The 17,013-nt window shown below is 41.1% G+C and overlaps 1 protein-coding gene across 3 annotated transcripts in view; it reads right to left on the bottom strand.

Moving 5' to 3' along the window:
• NOM1 (nucleolar protein with MIF4G domain 1) overlaps positions 1-17,013 on the bottom strand; it is a 368,675-nt gene that overhangs the window by 328,259 nt on the left and 23,403 nt on the right. The window contains exons 9-11 of one of the 3 annotated variants that reach the window (XR_012655178.1): positions 14,055-14,186; positions 9,942-10,051; positions 7,951-8,571 (exon numbers count right to left, since the gene is read on the bottom strand). Coding sequence is in view for 2 of the 3 variants with exons in the window: in XM_032783877.2 (XP_032639768.1) it covers positions 8,394-8,571; positions 9,942-10,051; positions 14,055-14,186 (420 nt within the window). In the remaining variant the exon portion in view is untranslated. Of the gene's footprint in view, positions 1-7,885; positions 8,572-9,941; positions 10,052-14,054; positions 14,187-17,013 lie in introns of those variants that run through there. The other 2 variants (XM_032783877.2, XM_075062200.1) reach the window with 2 other exon arrangements.

The following is a 17,013-nucleotide window of genomic DNA, read 5'->3' as shown; positions in this document are numbered from 1 at the left end:
TATCCATGTGGGGGTGGGTTATAATGCAGCACTGTGGGGTAGGCTGCTCTTAACACCCCTATAGACCAAGCTGTGGAGTGTTGTAGACATATCCTAAGAGAGGTTAGACACCTCCAAGGTTAGAGGGCAGCCAAGCGGGGTTTTGGGGGTGGTTAACTCTAGAGTTTAAGCGCCTATGTATCTTTGTGGATCTGAGCCCAAGGTATCACTCGGTGTAAATAAGGGTTTGCAAATCAGACCTTCGTGGTCTTAAAAAGAGCCCTTTAACTTGCAGGCCTGGGGATAATTTTCAAAGGAAATATATAAGCGGGTAAATGTACCAGTTTTGTTGATGGCTCACAAGTGGTGAAATCCTGGCCCCACTCAAGTCAGCAACACAACTCCCATTGATTCCAGTGGGGTCAGGATTTCACCCAGTGTTGCTGCAGCTCCTTCTTTCGTGCTGGTTTCAAACCTCAGATAAAACAATTGAACCAAATTCATGAATAGCGGCAGCTTTCAAGCCTGCTTGTCACATTTAGCTTACTGAGTGAGTGGCAATGAATTTGCAAGCTTTTCCAAGCAGGTCTCAGGGGAGCAGGTCACCAGTCTGACTCTTTGAACAGCTCCCTGGAGCTCCACTCAAAAGCTTTTATCATTGTAAGCAATGCTTGAAATTCATGATTGCTTTTTACTCAGTCTCCTGCTTCCTAATCTTTGCTACCTGGCTGCTGCACTCAAACTACCCCAGATTGCACCTAAAACCAAAACCAAATGACCCATCCATCACAGCTGCTCACACAGCTTCATAAAAACAAACCATTCACCTTGAGAAAGAGAGAAACAAAACTAAAATAAAATAGGTGAACTGAACTACACATAAAAAATTAATCCAAAAATGGTGTAAAATTCTGAAGCAGCAGGAAATGTGAACTTTTGTCATTAAGGTAGCAGACTGGGATGTGGAAGATAGATCATAGAATATCAGGTTTGGAAAGGACTTCAGAAGATCCTCTAGTCCAACCCCCTGCTCAAAGCAGGAGCAATCCCCAAATGACCCCTGCAAGGACTGAGCTTACAACCCTGGGTTTAGCAGACTAATGCTCAAACCACTGAGCTATCCCTCCCTTTTGTGCTGTATAACTTTAGGCAAATGTCTTAACTTCTCTGGCTCCATGTACATTAGCCAAATGCACTGTTCCATCCAGCTAAGCCTTCCTACCACCATTGACTCTGCAACGGTTCAATATGTTCACGTCACAGCTCTGTATTTTTTGGTAGAATGGCTGCAATGTATTTTCACACACAGCGCTTGATGCAGCACAACAACAAAGTACCTAGGCCACAGTTTCTTGTGCAGCGCTGTCCTCCAGAACAGGTGCATTAAAATATGGCATAGCAATAGGTGACGATAACCCAGCAGCAAAATGTTGGTTTTATTATGAGTTTATAACATGTTTTTTTTTAATCTCTAAAAATGTCAGTGATGGAGCATCCAGAGGTGGGTGAGGGATGTAGAGAGTCATTTTCAGAATCTTTTGGGAATGACAGCCTGTGAAAAAGTTGTACGTAACTTTTTTGGGAAAAATCAATCATGAAAATTTTGTCTCATTTCATATTTTGAAATTTTTCTTGGGTGAAAAATGGGATGAAATTTTCAATAAAATTGTCATGAACAATGTTGTGCTCCCCTCCCCCTTTTTGCAGGACATTCAAATTATCAAGATCTACATTTGCCTAGTCACAAGGGGCTGGGCCAGTGATTGGTTCCAGCTTGGTTAATGATCCACACTTGCATCCTGAAAAGCTCCACTCTCACTTCACAACTTCAGGATGGCACAATGGTGAAGGGTGGGGGGACAAGAGGCTTCCTCCAGCCTGCTGTCCCAGAACATTGTGCCCAGACTCTAATTATGATAGGCGCTGCCACAGTTGCAGGGGAAGGAGGCTGCTTTTAACTTTTTTTGGTGAGTGTAATTTGATTAAATATTTGACCTTTTTAATATTACTTCTTTTTCTGACAGCTTCCTTCACTGTGTATTTCATACATGGATGGAGAGATAGAATTCCCTTTGGAGACAAGGCCAGGTGGAACCTTGCCATTGACAACAGGATCCAGGCCCTGGCTAAACTTCAGGGATCTCAATCTCTTGTAGAAGCAGCAAAGAAGCCTGAACTCAGGTTCAGGTTCAGGTATTTAGGTAAAAGAGGAAATAATTTTAAAGAACGTGTTCATCAAAGGCATTTATTTGTGATTTTTAACACCTACGGTCTGCTGGTCTCACGGCTCCGGTGGAGCATCCGCAGGCATGCCTGCAGCAGGTCCATCGGAGCCGTGGGACCAGCAGACCGTCCGCAGGGACGCCTGCAACAGGTCCACCGGAGCCGTGGGACCGGCGAGCCGGCCCTGCGCCTAGGGCGCCAAAATCCCTCGCTCCACTCCTGCTTCTTCTTAAAGGATGAATGCAGCCTGCAACAGGTTTTGGTACAGAATAGCTGTTTTATAGGGGCAGCTGTGATGTGTATGCCTCTGGGCCTTGAGGTAAGCTAAGCTTTATTGGAGGGAGAGAGAAAATTCCTTCAGGAGATGAAATCACAAAAGGTGACATATGGTAGAAGTCAGATACTTCCATCTACAATTTCCCAATATCAGGCCAATGCAAACACCCCTCACCCCACCCCCCACAAAAATAGAGACAGATCAATCTAGACCCAACCTTTGGAAAACCTATCATAAAGGTCAGATTATCTCATTAAAACAGAGACTAGACTCTGGTCATCCCCAACATAAAAAGATCCCATCTTGTTTCATATACACAAGGGATGCAGTCAGCCATACTAAGCTATACTGGATTGTGTGCAATAAACTATTAGAACAACACTTTTCAGTTGTATATTTATTTAGCTTGAAAGCCCTGTCACAAAAGAAAAGTATTTGGTCTACTTTTCCTCCCAGGCAGGAACCTTTAACATATGAAGTTATGAAGAACAATACAAATCAAACCATGCCAGATGTGTTTTAAGTGCGTATTGAGTTGCACACCTTTGCCAAAGGCAGATACGACAGCCAGGCTTGTGACTGTGATTTCAGAACAGAATTGATATCAGCTATCATCCCTCTTGCACGGGACAATGGAAAAACAGAAAGCTGAAAAGCCTGCAGAAACTTAGGCCATTCAAGTATAGCATTAAAACCTGCCAAAGGGATTTGTGGATGATTTATCAGTGCAACACTCCAGCCAAAGCTGGAAAACAGACTTTATTGCTCTGTTAATTTTGATACAAAAACCAGGAAAGGGTTTAAAACCTCATTGTTTACTTAAAAAAAAAAAAGGAGTGGGGGCTGAAATGGTGATAATAGATCTGTGTGGATTATACTACCTAGGTTGAAGACTGAAATATTCTGCAATATATCTAACAATGAAACATCACCTGTATGGTCTGACTCAATCTAACGCAAATCTCACAGGATTTTCCATTAGTTTTTCAGGTGTAAGAGCCAGAATTACAATAGCAGTATGGTTTTCTAATATACTGTATTTTCCATTAGTCTGAAAATCATATTATATTCATGGAATAATAAAACCTTACCCCCTCAGAAAGGATTTTGGCCATTTTATAAAAAAGCAATTGTTTCATTCAAATGAACAGGAAACATGTTTCAGTTTTTACTTTGACTAGAGATGAAGAAAAGCCAGCAGGTGTTAAATATTGTAATATTTAAAAATGAGTGAAGCTGTATTCTGTGATGCAAAAAGTGGAAGGAAAGTGCCGAAGGATGTATAACTTCCACAGCAGACTCCTGCTGGTGTCCAGTTTTGGAGAAAACCACTTTCTTTCTGCAGTAATACCACAGACAACCTTGTTAAGAAGAAGAGGTGCCTTGGCACAGTAAGCTTTACTGGGAAGAAAAAGGTGTTCAAGTTATTGTTCAGTGTTTTCTTTTTCAAAATTTCATTCTATATTTGGGACAATACCACAACACAGAATTGGCAGCAGGTAAATTCATGTGTACATTCCTGGAGATGCAGATGAGGCATCCCCAAAGGTACTCACTCCCAGCAGGTCCTAGCAGTCTTGCCTTTGGGACCATGCAAAACCATCGTTTAAACTGCACACGCCACATAGAATTTAAGATATCATACCTATATCCTAGAACTTTCAAATCTCAGTTGATTTCGTTCACCAGTTCAGTGTGTTTGGTCAAATTCTCTGAAGGCAACTTTTGTTGCTCTCTGAGCATTGCAATGCAGAACAGCACCATATTTCAGCAACTTCCCCTGCAAATTCATATTTTCAAAAGATTCTTAGAATATGCTGCATCAGCATGTTTTTTGACAAAAGTCCAAAAGTTGTATGCAAAACTGATTCTTGCTGGAAACAGAAGCAGTGGCTATGCTGTATGTCAAGAGGCGCAAACAGCAGTTCTGTATAATAAATGATAGTTCAGGAAAGAAAAGTCTCAGTTATAAAAAATAAAATAAAAACAGATTGTAACTATAAACTGTAAGGTTAAAGCCAGCACCCTTAATTGCAGTAGCAATTGTGGCTCTGGCAGCTGCAGCAAGTTAATGTATTCAGAACCATAAAACGCTAGGCAGCGTTTCCATTGGTAATAGAGGATATTCACTTTTGACTACAAATGGAGCAATTGGACAAGGAAGTAACAGCCTGTCACATTTTGATTATTTTAAAGGGGAACATTTAAATTTTCTTTAAGAACAAGGCAAATTCCAGCTGGAATAACATGTGTTTACATGTATAGATTCATTACATATTAAACCACAACTATGTTAACATTTTCCTCCCTGCCCACCCCAAAAGCAAATAAATTAATAGGCAATTGCTATGGCCTAAATTGAGTGCTTCTGTAAAGAGCTTGGTTCCATGCATTTCACAGCAGCCTGAATCTCTCTACAGTTACACCAGTTTTATGTCAGTGTAACTCCAGCTGCAGAAATGGGGATTTGAGGCTTGGCACTGTCACTCCCAAGCGAACTATCTGCATCTCAGCATTTGACACTGTGGCTGTGTTAAAGGGATGCCCACGGCTTGAAATCAAGTAAAAAAGTAGTCAAGTGTCAGAGGGGTAGCCGTGTTAGTCTGACAAAGTGGGTATTCACCCACGAAAGCTTATGCTCCAATATGTCTGTTAGTCTATTAGGTGCCACAGGACTCTCTGTTGCTTTGTAAAAAAGTAGGTTGAGGTACTTTAGTTGCTCAAAGTTTCCCTGCCAATTTTGTAGCTTCAGTCACATCTTCTTGTTTTAACACCCCCCCCCCCCCACCTGTTACATTAAGGACTCACACAAACAAGAGGAAATGGACTGATTATACAGTATATAAAGTACTGCCAATAGCCTAAAGTAAACTGAAGAAAGCAAAAACATTTCTCTCGCTCTGAGTGATTGTGGGTGTTACCTGTCATAATACTAGCTACAATATTTTCAGTCAGAGCTGAGAATTTTAAGTTGATTGTTTCTTTGATTTTCTTTGTGCACTGCTCCATGCATCTTGCTCTTCCCAAACGAAGGCAATAACAACCTCAGTAATGGCCCCGATGGCTGTTCTGGGTGGCATCTACTGTTCAGTTGAGCTGGGGAGAATTTGTTCCAAAATTTTATTTATTTTTATTTTATTTTTCAACAAGACTGACAAACAATAAAAAAAGAAATTCACCATTTTCTTGTTTTCAGCCATTGCTACTGTCCAGTGAATTGAGACTTTACTGGGAACCAATTTCAATGAAACACATTTATGCTGGGCTCTTAGCTAAAAACAAATTCTTTGGACAGAGGCAAATCTGAGGGAGCCTTACACACTGATATCAAAACACAGAAATCAGAGTGACTAAGCAGTAACTAAAATACTGTGTCATGGATCCCAAAGCACTTTATCAAGCATCAAAGAGACAACTAAGTCAGTATTTCCAGGAGAGCTGGAGAAAAGTGCATTTTTTATGAGTAGGCCCAGTCCTTCCAAAAAAGAGCTATGGGATCTTTAACATCCATAGAGTAGAGAGTGTACCTTCAAACACCAGCACACTCTTTGTACTTGAAATAGTACGTTGGTGTGTTTAGACAGTAGGCTCCTTGGGGGCAGGGACTGTCTTTATAGCACCAGGCACTATTGGTATTCAGAATAATTAATCAACAATATAAATGTCATAACGCATTCTTTGTTTACATCTGTAGGAAGATGGGTTAGGTTCACCCAGCTGCGATTTATTGCATATGCACTGCTATAGCATCTGGGGGCATGAACCTATGGTTCCAAGGAGAGTACTTCGAACATATGTTTAGATCACTAAGCCATGGATGCAGCCTAATGGTATCAGAATAATCTTTGTTTTTTGGCACAAAAAATGAAAAAATTTACTACAGGTGGCAAAAACAATCATGAAACTATGGTTTTATCTAATATAAATGAGACAAGGTGGGTCAGATAATACTTTTATTGGACCAACTTCTGTTGGTGAGAGAGACAAGCTTTTGAGCTACACAGAGCTCTTTTCTGTGTCATAGCTAACCACAAGATGGAACAGATAGTTTATCATCAATAATTAATACATATTGTGAGAGATCAGTCAAGGTGAAGTGGCCAGTTAACACCTTTGCAGTGATAGGATAAAAAAAGAGGAGTTAGTGGGTTACAGATTGTTGTAATAAACCATAAATCCAGTGTCTTTATTAAGATCATGATTTTTAGTGTCTAGCAAATTTATGAATTTAAGCTCCCAGGCTCATCTTTTGAAGGGTTTGTGCAGGTTTCCTTTGACAAGAAGGAGTGAGAGGTCAGATACAGAGTGATCGTTTTGTGAAAAGTGTTCACCAACAAGTGGTAGGATGTTTTTGTCTTATTTTTCTGTGAGTTCATTTGAGAGCATAGTGATTGTCTGGTTTCACCCACATACTTGTCATTGGAGCATTTAATGCACTGGATAAGGTACACTACACGCTGTGACAGGTATGTGTGGGACCCATGGATATTACAGGGTGTATTGGAGAGGGGGCATGGTATTGATCATTAGCAGTGGAGATATGTCTGTTGGTTTTGCATCTGTTATGGCAGGGTCTGATGACACTGAGTTGGTGGGTCCTGGTCTGTTCTACTGTGTATTTAGTTGTGAGTACCTTTCTCTGACCTGAAGAAGGGCTCTATGCAGCTCAAAAGCTTTATTGGAACAACATAAATTGGTCCATTAAAATATATTATCTCACCACCTTGTCTCCCTAATATCCTGGGACAAACATGGCTACAACACTGCAAACAAACATAATATAAATAACAGACTTCACCCAGTCCACAAGAGATGAGCTGTTATGCAAAGAAAATCAGAGGGACCTTCAAAGAGCTGAATGGATAGCACAGTAGGTATCAACTGAAGTAGTCTCTTTTGGAAGATAGTTTGAAAGCCTGATACTGAACTGATGGCTATTGCTTGCTCTCTGTTAATAGTAAAATCTGAATTTAAAGGTTTCATTATTTCTCAAATAGTAAACAGCTGGCAAAATTTTAAATAGAAGGCAGCAAAACAAGCACCATAAAGCACAATAAAATTACACTAAGCAATTAGGTTAAAGTATTAGCATAAATTATGCTGTGATATTTAAACCCAATATAACTGAACAAGTTAGGTCTTCAGTCAGTCCACCAAGGTTTATAATGGAAACATCAAAAGATCTTTTCCTGATAGAGATGCAGGTAACCAAATCATAGAGTTAATCAGTACATCTCTTTCAACCCTAGTCTTCTATAATTCTATGATTCAATTTTTATTTAAAACTGAGGAGTAGTTACAAGACTTTCTCCCCAAAGACTGCACCCTCTAGGAACCTGTTTTACAACAGATAAAATACAATTACTTTATTAAAAAGCTTTCACATTAAAATCATAGACCATAATATAGCACAGAAACAAAATTCAGTTTTATTTATTCTGTAAAAAAGTGAATGAGTCTGAATATCAAACCCAATCTTACTCCATGACCTTGCAGGAATTAGGAAGGCTAGAAGCTTGGGGTTGCTGAACACTACCACTTGCTGACTGATAAGTGGTATTAACTTAACTAAACTTTAAAGGAAACTCAGCTATCTTGCCTGATGATAACAGGCAACATGAGGTATACAGAGTGGAGGTGTATGGGGAAGACAATAGGTTTTTAAGGGACTGAACAACAATGTATAAAGATAAATACTTTTTTCCTTCAGTATTTTATGTTTCTATTTCCCCCCAAACTTGAAACCATTTTTTAGGAGTGTACAATCCTACATCACCTCAAAATAGGGGGTCCTTTGCAGCATTACAATCCTGCTCAGCATCTCAAGTCTTTAGTCTGTGAAAAACATTGTCAAGATCAGCTTTGTGGTTTGATGAAGTCCTTATTTTCCATGCAAGCTTATTTGAAAATAAAACTATAGTTTTAATCTGGATTCTCTGGCTTGCAAAGTCCTGCTTACTAGTTCAACTCTTTCTTTTAGTAAGCTGGCTTCTTCAGTGCTTTTGTGTGCTTGTACGTTCTTCAGGAAAAAGTGGGAAAGGAAAAGCTTCAAACCTTCACGCAACATTCCTAATTTTGGGTTGTCAGTTAATCTGAAAAAGACCGACACACAAATCAGAAATAATTCCAGTTTCCTACTTTCCAACTGAACAATGTTATAAATTCTCTTTTGCTATGCTGTCAGGTTTTGAGAAAAATCAAACTGAAAATTTATCAAGAAAAGCCCAACTTTATTTATTTATTTAATATTAACAAACGCAGGCCTCCACTGGTTTGGCAAACAGTTGAACATACTTTACATGCAACCTATTTAAAGGCAACCTATTTAAAGACAGTTTGTAATTTTAAAAGTATTTTTTAAGAGACTTGACTTAAAATATTAGTTAGGGCATAGTCAAAAATGTAAGCAACGTGTGGCAAACCTCCCACACATTTTAATGGATGGAATAAAATTTGAAAGACAGTACATGGCAATACAGACTTTCCACTTTATGTGTAGTTCTACAAATGTAAACTTTATCTTTTACTACTTTAATATTTTTGGCAGATCTAATTCCACAGAATATACACTATTATCTCTTCCATTATTAAATATTTATATGGCACCATTTCCATGGCTCTTTAGAAACAAACTCAAAAAGCAAAGTTCCTTTCTGGAGCAGCTTACGCACTAAGGCCATGACTGCAGTACAAATACACAACATGTCAGGAGACCAGATTACCTGTGACCCTTATTCAGCACTGTTCCAATATGTAGAGTGGATGAGATCTTAAAAGCATTCCGACTGTAAGCAAACTAATGTCATGGTCACTTATACACAGCCGTCCATTGTGGGTATACAAGTGGAAGAATCAGGTCTGAATTTTAGCCACTTCAGTGCGATTAAGACATTTCCTCTGATTACCTCTAAAAGGTGTTCAGTTAATAACTCAGGCCTCTTTAATATGAAGAATAGAGATTTCTAGATAAAATGCTGCAATGCTAGAGAGAGTTAACTTTCCCCTGATTAATTCCATTCTTTGCTTTCTGCAACAGGGACATGTCATAGCAAGAATAACTCTGCGATGTAACTGAATTCTAGTTCCACACATAGGGTAAAGATTTTCGGGGTGGCTGGTATGTCAACTTAGTGCATTAACAGTTTTATTGTTCTTGCCTGATAGCGATAGTTGATGTATTGAGTATTTCAAAATTTGTATTAACGTTGTGTGTAAAATTCCATAACATATTTATACTGCAGTAGCACCTACCACAATTAAAACAAGGGCAGCATTGTGCCAGGTGCTGTACAAACACATAAGAAGAGATAGACTTTTCACAAGGAAGCTTGCCTTGTAAGAAATGAGGTGTCAAGGTCTTGGGGTAAGCAATGGATAATTAAAATAAATACAATAAGCAAATCCCTTGTGTGTCCAATCACTGCTCACTAAATGTTCTCTGGGAAGATCAACGATCACTTACCTTCCAAAAATGGTGGTAAGTTCTTCCAAGTCTGTTTTTATTAATAGTATAGATAACACTTGCCGCAAGAAGTGGACTTTGGGTTTATCTAGTTCACTGAATTCAACTACCTAGTTAACAAGACAGCAAATGTTAGACTTAACATTGAAGACCTAATTAACATACTTAGGATGCTTTAATATGTCTCATTCAGTAACTTATTATGCTCATTGCAGTGGCATCCAAGACCAGAGATAAAAAAATAAACCAATCATAAATTAAAAAAAATATGCCTTGCATAATTTGAGAGTTTAGAGATGAAAAGCTAAGAATAATTATGGTAGTTCAAAACACCTACTGACCTCACATAGATATTGAACAAGAGCAGCAACAGAACAGAATCTTGTGGAATCTGGCATGAGTGCGCACGCTGATTGCATGAGCCATCGTTCAACACTGCCTTCTAATACCTCGCAGGAAGCAATGAAGCCACTGAACACCAACCCAGTCACCTCTACCCGATATACTAAGGCAACCAGATACCCAGGAGATAGGTACCTTCAAAGTATTTAAGACAGAGTGGACCCAAAGCTGAATCCAAAACACACTTAATGCACAAGAGTATTTTTAAACAATATATTTATTTACAATACTCATCACTGCAATATCTGAGTGCCCCCAAGGCTGCTGGCAGATGCACTAAAAATCAGCATAGGCACCTGTGATGTTGCACACTCATGTGATTTTATGAAAATATGCTAATGAGTATGAATATAATGTAACTGGAATATGCTTGATGCAAAAGGTCTCTCGAAAGGTATCATTAAAAAGCTTATAATCTGAGTGTGTTCATCCTATTTGTATAAATTTATCATTCTTGTATTTGAAACTAGAAATATGAAATATAACTCTGAGCTCCTATTGTTATTATGCAAAGTGTGGGCCATTAATGATGGTTTAGAATCTTGATGGCGCCCATTAACCAGGACAATTGACTGTAGATGGCTCTGTTTACTTGGAAGAATGTCAGCTGGTACTGGAATCCATATTAAACCTGGTGCTTTTCCATTTAGAAGGAGAAATGGGGACCCAGAGGCCTTGGCTACACTTGCAAGTTGCAGCGCTGGTGAGGGGGTTACAGCACTGCAACTTACCAGGTGTCCACACTTACAGAGCTCAGCCAGCGCTGCAACTCCCTTCCTGCAGCGCTGGCTGTACACCTGGTCCGCTACGGGTGTAGCGAATCCGCTCATCAGGTGTGGACACTCACCAGCGCTGTTATTGGCCTCAGGTAATAGGCAGGTATCCACATATCCCTGTATACAACAAACCGGAAGGTACTCCCGGGCGACTATCTAAAAAACAAATCACAGCTGCTCTTTCGCAGCAGCGAGCGAGCCGAGCTGAAGGCTTTGGAATGTTCACAGGCTGTTGCTTGAGGAGACGCAAACAGCACGGCGGGGGAGGAGTCCGTCAGAGAAGCTGCTTATCGTACTGAAGCCTTTTTACATTTAAGAGTGATTGAGAGAGGGGTGGGAATTGGCCAGAATTTGCAGCAGGAGCTCACAGTGTCTGCTCCAAAAATCCACTCTCTGTTCTCCCCGACACTCCCTGGTCACACTGCATCCCACCCCCTCTTTTGAACTTGCAAGGCAGGGAGCTGTCACAGTGTCTGCTCCAATAATCCACTCTACTCTGTCCTCCCGCCAAGCTACCTGCACACTCCACCTCCATCCCCCTCTTTTGAAAAGCACGTTGCAGCCACTTGAACGCTGAGATAGCTGTCCACAATGCACCACTCCCAACAGCACTGCAAATGCTGCAAATGTGGCCACACTGCAGCGCTGGCCGCTGTCAGTGTGGCCACACTGCAGCGCTGGCCCTACACAGCTGTACGACCACAGCTGTAACTACCAGCGCTGCAAAAATGTAAGTGTAGCCATGGCCAGAGAGACAAAAAATTCATGCTTTGTGCAAAGGTATATAAGGGGGTGGAATAGAACAAAGGAGGCTACAGTAATGAGAAATCCCCTAGCTACCACCTGAGCTGGAGCTAACAAGAACTGTACCGGGGAAAGGATTGGGCTCAGGCTAGAAAGGAGTCTAGTCTGTGAAAGAAGCTTATTGGAACATCTCTGAGAGTGAGATTGTATCTCTAATCAGTTTTTTAATGTATTAGGCTTAGATTTGTGTGTTTTGTTTTATTTTGCTTGGTAACTTACTTTGTTCTGTCTGTTATTACTTGGAATCACTTAAATCACACTTTTACTATTTAATAAAATCACTTTTGTTTATTAATTGACCCAGAGTAAGTAATTAATACCTGGGGGAGCAAACAGCTGTGCATATCTCTCTATCACTGTTATAGAGGGTGGACAAGTTATGAGTTTACCCTGTATAAGCTTTATACAAAGTAAAACAGATTTATTTGGGGTTTGGATCCCATTGGGAACTGGGTATCTGGGTGCTGGAGACAGGAGCACTTCTTAAGCTGTTTTCAGTTAAGTCTACAGCTTTTGGGGGACGTGGTTCAGACCTGGGTCTGTGTTTGCAGCAAGCTAGCGTGTCTGGCTCAACAAGGCACAGTTCTGAAGTTCCAAGCTGGCAGGGAAAATGGATTCAGAGGTAGTCTCAGCACATCAGATGTCAGTCCCAAGAGGGTCTCTGTGACCCAACTCGTCACAGCACCACACTTCTGTCCATATTAAGAATATTAATGCAGTGGCCATACCATACCCAGACTTCAGACTGAATGAGTTAGGATCTTAGGGCTTGTCTACAGAGAAGTTGGACTTCTTTACCTATACTGGTACAGTTAAAGTGGTACAACTCCCTTAGTATAGATGCTGTTATACCAGTATAAAAGCTGCTTTCTTCAGTAGAGCTTGTTCCTGTAAGGGAAGTGAAAAAAACACCCCCAAGTGCTGCAGTGTGCCAGTACAGACAGTGCACCAGCACTCCCAGCACTGATAGCTATTCCCCTTGTGGAGGTGGTTTTTTTATGTCGCGACTACTAACGTTGATAGTGAAGACGTGCACTATGTTATACCAATTTAAGGCACCTTTATACCAGTAAAACTGCAACCACGCTAGGGATTGTACCGGTATAGCTTTCAGAAAAATTATCACCCTCTTGCCCCCAGCTGACAGTCACACCACTACAAAAGCTGTGGGTAGGCCAGGCTGACAAAATCAGTGGAATCCAGGTTCCACTCACAGCCTTCCTCAAAACAGGAAGGTTCGCGATAAGGAAGTAATAATCAAGGTCATTAGTATCAGGTGATTTTTTTTGAGCAAGGTCTTAACCACTGTTTAAAAGGTTTGGCATCTTGCCCTCCCAAAAGGAAAGCGGTAACAATCCTTATCAGTAATGGCCCCAAACTTCACTGCTGGCTTTCAGCAGCCATAAGGAGGATGTGTCTGTCTGGTAGGGAATAGCCAGCAACTCTACCAGGACATCCAATATATGAAAAAGGGTGAAATTCCACCAGTAAAGACAGAATGAGGTTGGGAGGGGAAAAGTGTATTTCTTTAAACTCAAATTCTCTTTTAAAAAAGGAACAATTAATAATTTACTGTTGTCTGCAATAGCCCAAATTCTGTTTATCTTCCAGACAGCCATCTTAAGTACTTCTGTGACTTCCATTACCAGGGTATCTGAGCGCCTCACAGTCTTTTTAAATTAACTTAATCTCACAACACCTCTGTGAGACATGGAAGTGATACTATCCACATTATACAGATGGGAACTATAGGACAGAGAGATTAAGTGACTTGTCCAGGGTTACACAGGAAATCTGTGGCAGGTCAGGGAATTGAACCTGGGTGTTGCAAGTCCCAGACTACCACCTTAACCACTGGGCCACAGTTCTTTTAAAAATAAATAAATAAATAAATATAATCTGTCTGGCCATTAGAACCACTTGTATGAAACAATCAGATCCCTACATTTGGGGCAGTTTTAGAAAACAGGCAAGTAAAGTTCACCTTAGCTAGGAAGCGCGGAATAATTTGTTTCAAAACTAAATAAGCAGCTCCAATAGAGATTAGATAACAAGGAACACGCACACATTTACCATAAAACTAACGAATGAGGTGGAAGTGCACAAATACTTTAATAGAGACTATGCTGACCTTGAGAACTGATAGGGAGAGTGATTTTGTCTTTAGCAAGTGGGCCAACAGAGAAACCAGGTTGGAGAAAGTAGTGGTTGACAGATTTCCCAAATCTCGGATTTTGTCCCATATACTGAACTGGAATGTCATCTAGATGTCAGAACAAAAACAAATACAAAATAAAAATTGAAGTCCAATTAAAATAATTATTATGTAATATCACAACAGGCTCTCAAAGCTACCTTGGCACCTTTTCCATTCAGCTACTAAGTACAAAACACATTATCACGCTTATTTAATAAGGCTGTTTGATCATTTGCAATGCATTGGAAGCCAGAATGAAAGAGATGTTACTTACCTTGTATAGTAACTGGAGTACTTTGAGATGTGTATCCTTCTGGGTCCTCTACTGGGGGGGTGCACTTGCCTTCCATTGCAGATTTTCGGCAGCAACGCCCTTTCAGTCTGCACATGCACCCTCTGTATTCTCATGCTTCATACCAAGGATATATAGGGCTGCATGGGCGAACTGCCCTCAATTCCTTCTGCATCTCAAAGCCCCAAGAAGATCAGATGGAGGGTGGGTTGTGGAGCACTGACAGGGGCAAACATCTTGAAGAACTCCAGTTATTGTACAAGGAAGTAACCTCTCACTCTTCTTTGAGTAGTGTCCCTACGGGTGCTCGTTGTGAGGTGACCCATTAGCAGTACCCCTAAAGGAAGTGGGGGCTTCAGAACTTAGTTGAAGGCAGTATGCAGGACTGCAGAACCAAAGGGAGCACCTGCCCAGGAAGGCTTAGTGTCTGGAGAAAGTGTGAATCAAAGCCCATGTATTAGCCTTCCTTTTTTCAATTAACAAGACATACTTTAGCAGGGCCATAGACACAGTACGATCTCATGGAAGGGGCAGGGTACATTAGCCACAAAACAGGAGAGTATGCAACCAGAAACCCACTTCGAAAGCCTTTGGATTGTCACCTTTAGTTCTGTCCACCATAAAAACAACCAATTTCAGGGAGGTCACAAAGGTCTAGTCTTGTCCTGATAATAAGTCAATGCTCTCCTGATAGCTAAGTTATGAAGGACAGCTTCCTGTTTTGACTGATGAGGCTTGGGGAAGAATACCAGGAGATAAATAATATAGTAACTCCTCACTCAACGTTGTTCCGGTTAATGTTGTTTCGTTACTATGCTGCTATTAGGGAACAAGCTCGTTTAAAGTTGCACAATGCTCCCTTATAACATCGTTTGGCAACTGCCTGCTTTGTCCACTGCTTGCAAAATTCTCTGGAAGAGCAGCCCCTCCTTGTGAGGATCAGAAGTAGGGGGGTCGGCAGCCCCTCCCACCATCAGCTCCCCTAAATCCCCTGCAAGGTATGTGGCTTGGCAGCTGCTCAGCAGCAGTTCAGCTGTCTCTCCTCAACTGCCATGTTGCTCCTGCCCTGCCCTCTACCTTGGAGCTGCTCCTGGGAGCTTCCTGCTTGCTGGGGGATGGGAGGAGAGGGGTGCTGATATCAGGATGTCCCCCTGCCTCCCCCCGGCCCCATATCCCCTCTCCACAAAGTGGAAGAGGAGGACAGGGCTCAGGGACAGAAAGGAGGGAGCTTGCTGGAAGCTGTTGCTTTCTGTCTGAATTGGCTGATCTGCTTAAAAGAGCAACATACTTGAAGTGCGTCAGCATACTTAAAGGAGCAACGCACATCTCTCTCTCTCACTCATGCACGCACCCCCCAGAACTTTGGAAAGTCAGCACCTGTGCAACTATGCACGAGCTGTCAGGAGGAGAAAGTGGTGCAGTCCAGCTTGATAGCATGGGCTCATCATCATGTTCTGTTTTTGCAGGGAAGTGTTTGCAGCTACTGCCCTGCATCTATTGTGTTTCCTCCCTCCCTCCTGCCTCAGTCCATGCTGCCTTGTGGAATGTGAGGCTACATTAACAACCTATTAACCCTTGGGGGCTCAGCCGAGTACTAGTTTATCATTTAGCAGCAAGGCGTTCCCTGGGAAATATTTCATCCTCCTACTCCACCACCTCAACCAAGCTTCACAATCATTCATTGTTGTGTACAATATTAAACTGTTTGTTTAAAAGTTATACTGTATATGTATATATCTTTTGTCTGGTGAAAAAAATTTCCCTGGAACCCAACCCCCCCATTTACATTAATTCTTATGGGGAAATTGGATTCACTTAACATCGTTTAGCTTAAAGTCGCATTTTTCAGGAACATAACTACAATATTAAGTGAGGAATTACTGTAGATTGATATGAAAATCTGAAGTATCCGTGGATAAAAAAGGTGGATGTGGCTGACGAGAAAATCTTTATTTTTGAAGACGACAGCATAAGCAGAGTTAGCCAATTAAAGCTTCCAGTTCTGCACCTCAGGCAGTGGTAATAGCCACTAGGAATGCAGTTTTCATGGGTAGGCTCATAAGTGAACAAGTTAACAGTTAAAAGGGTGGCTTCTTCAAAGCTCTGAGAACTAAGTTAAAAGTCCCAGGTGGGAATAGGGTGTCTAACATTAGAGAAGAGGTTTTATAGACCCTTTATATATATCAATGTTACAAGGGAAGCAAACACTTAGAAACCTTTTACTGGAGAATAGAATGCTGTGAGGGCAGCTTGGTGAACTTTAACGGAACTGTGTTTTCTTCAAAGTAAATAAGCATTCTAACACCTCGGAGATGGGACAGTCAATAGGAGACAAACTATGGTGAGTATGCTAGTGGTAAAACCTTTTCCTTTTCTGAAGATAGTCTTTCTGGTGGAACCTTTTCTACCATTCAGCAGAACCTCCTGAACTGCTGTGGAGCAAGACTGTTCCAGCACTGAGAACCACCAGGTGCTAGGCATTGAGTTGAAATGTATTCAGATTGGGCTAAGGACATTCCCAGAGTCCTCCATGAGAAGACTGGGTGTCAGTGGAAGATTGATGGCCAGTGAAAAGGAAAGATTTGCCAGGTTGATGCAATC

This window comes from Chelonoidis abingdonii, chromosome 2 (genome assembly GCF_003597395.2).
Source record: "Chelonoidis abingdonii isolate Lonesome George chromosome 2, CheloAbing_2.0, whole genome shotgun sequence".
Lineage (NCBI taxonomy): Eukaryota > Metazoa > Chordata > Testudines > Testudinidae > Chelonoidis > Chelonoidis abingdonii.
Note: the sequence above shows the minus strand (reverse complement) of the source record. Positions and strands in the feature narration are given on the sequence as shown.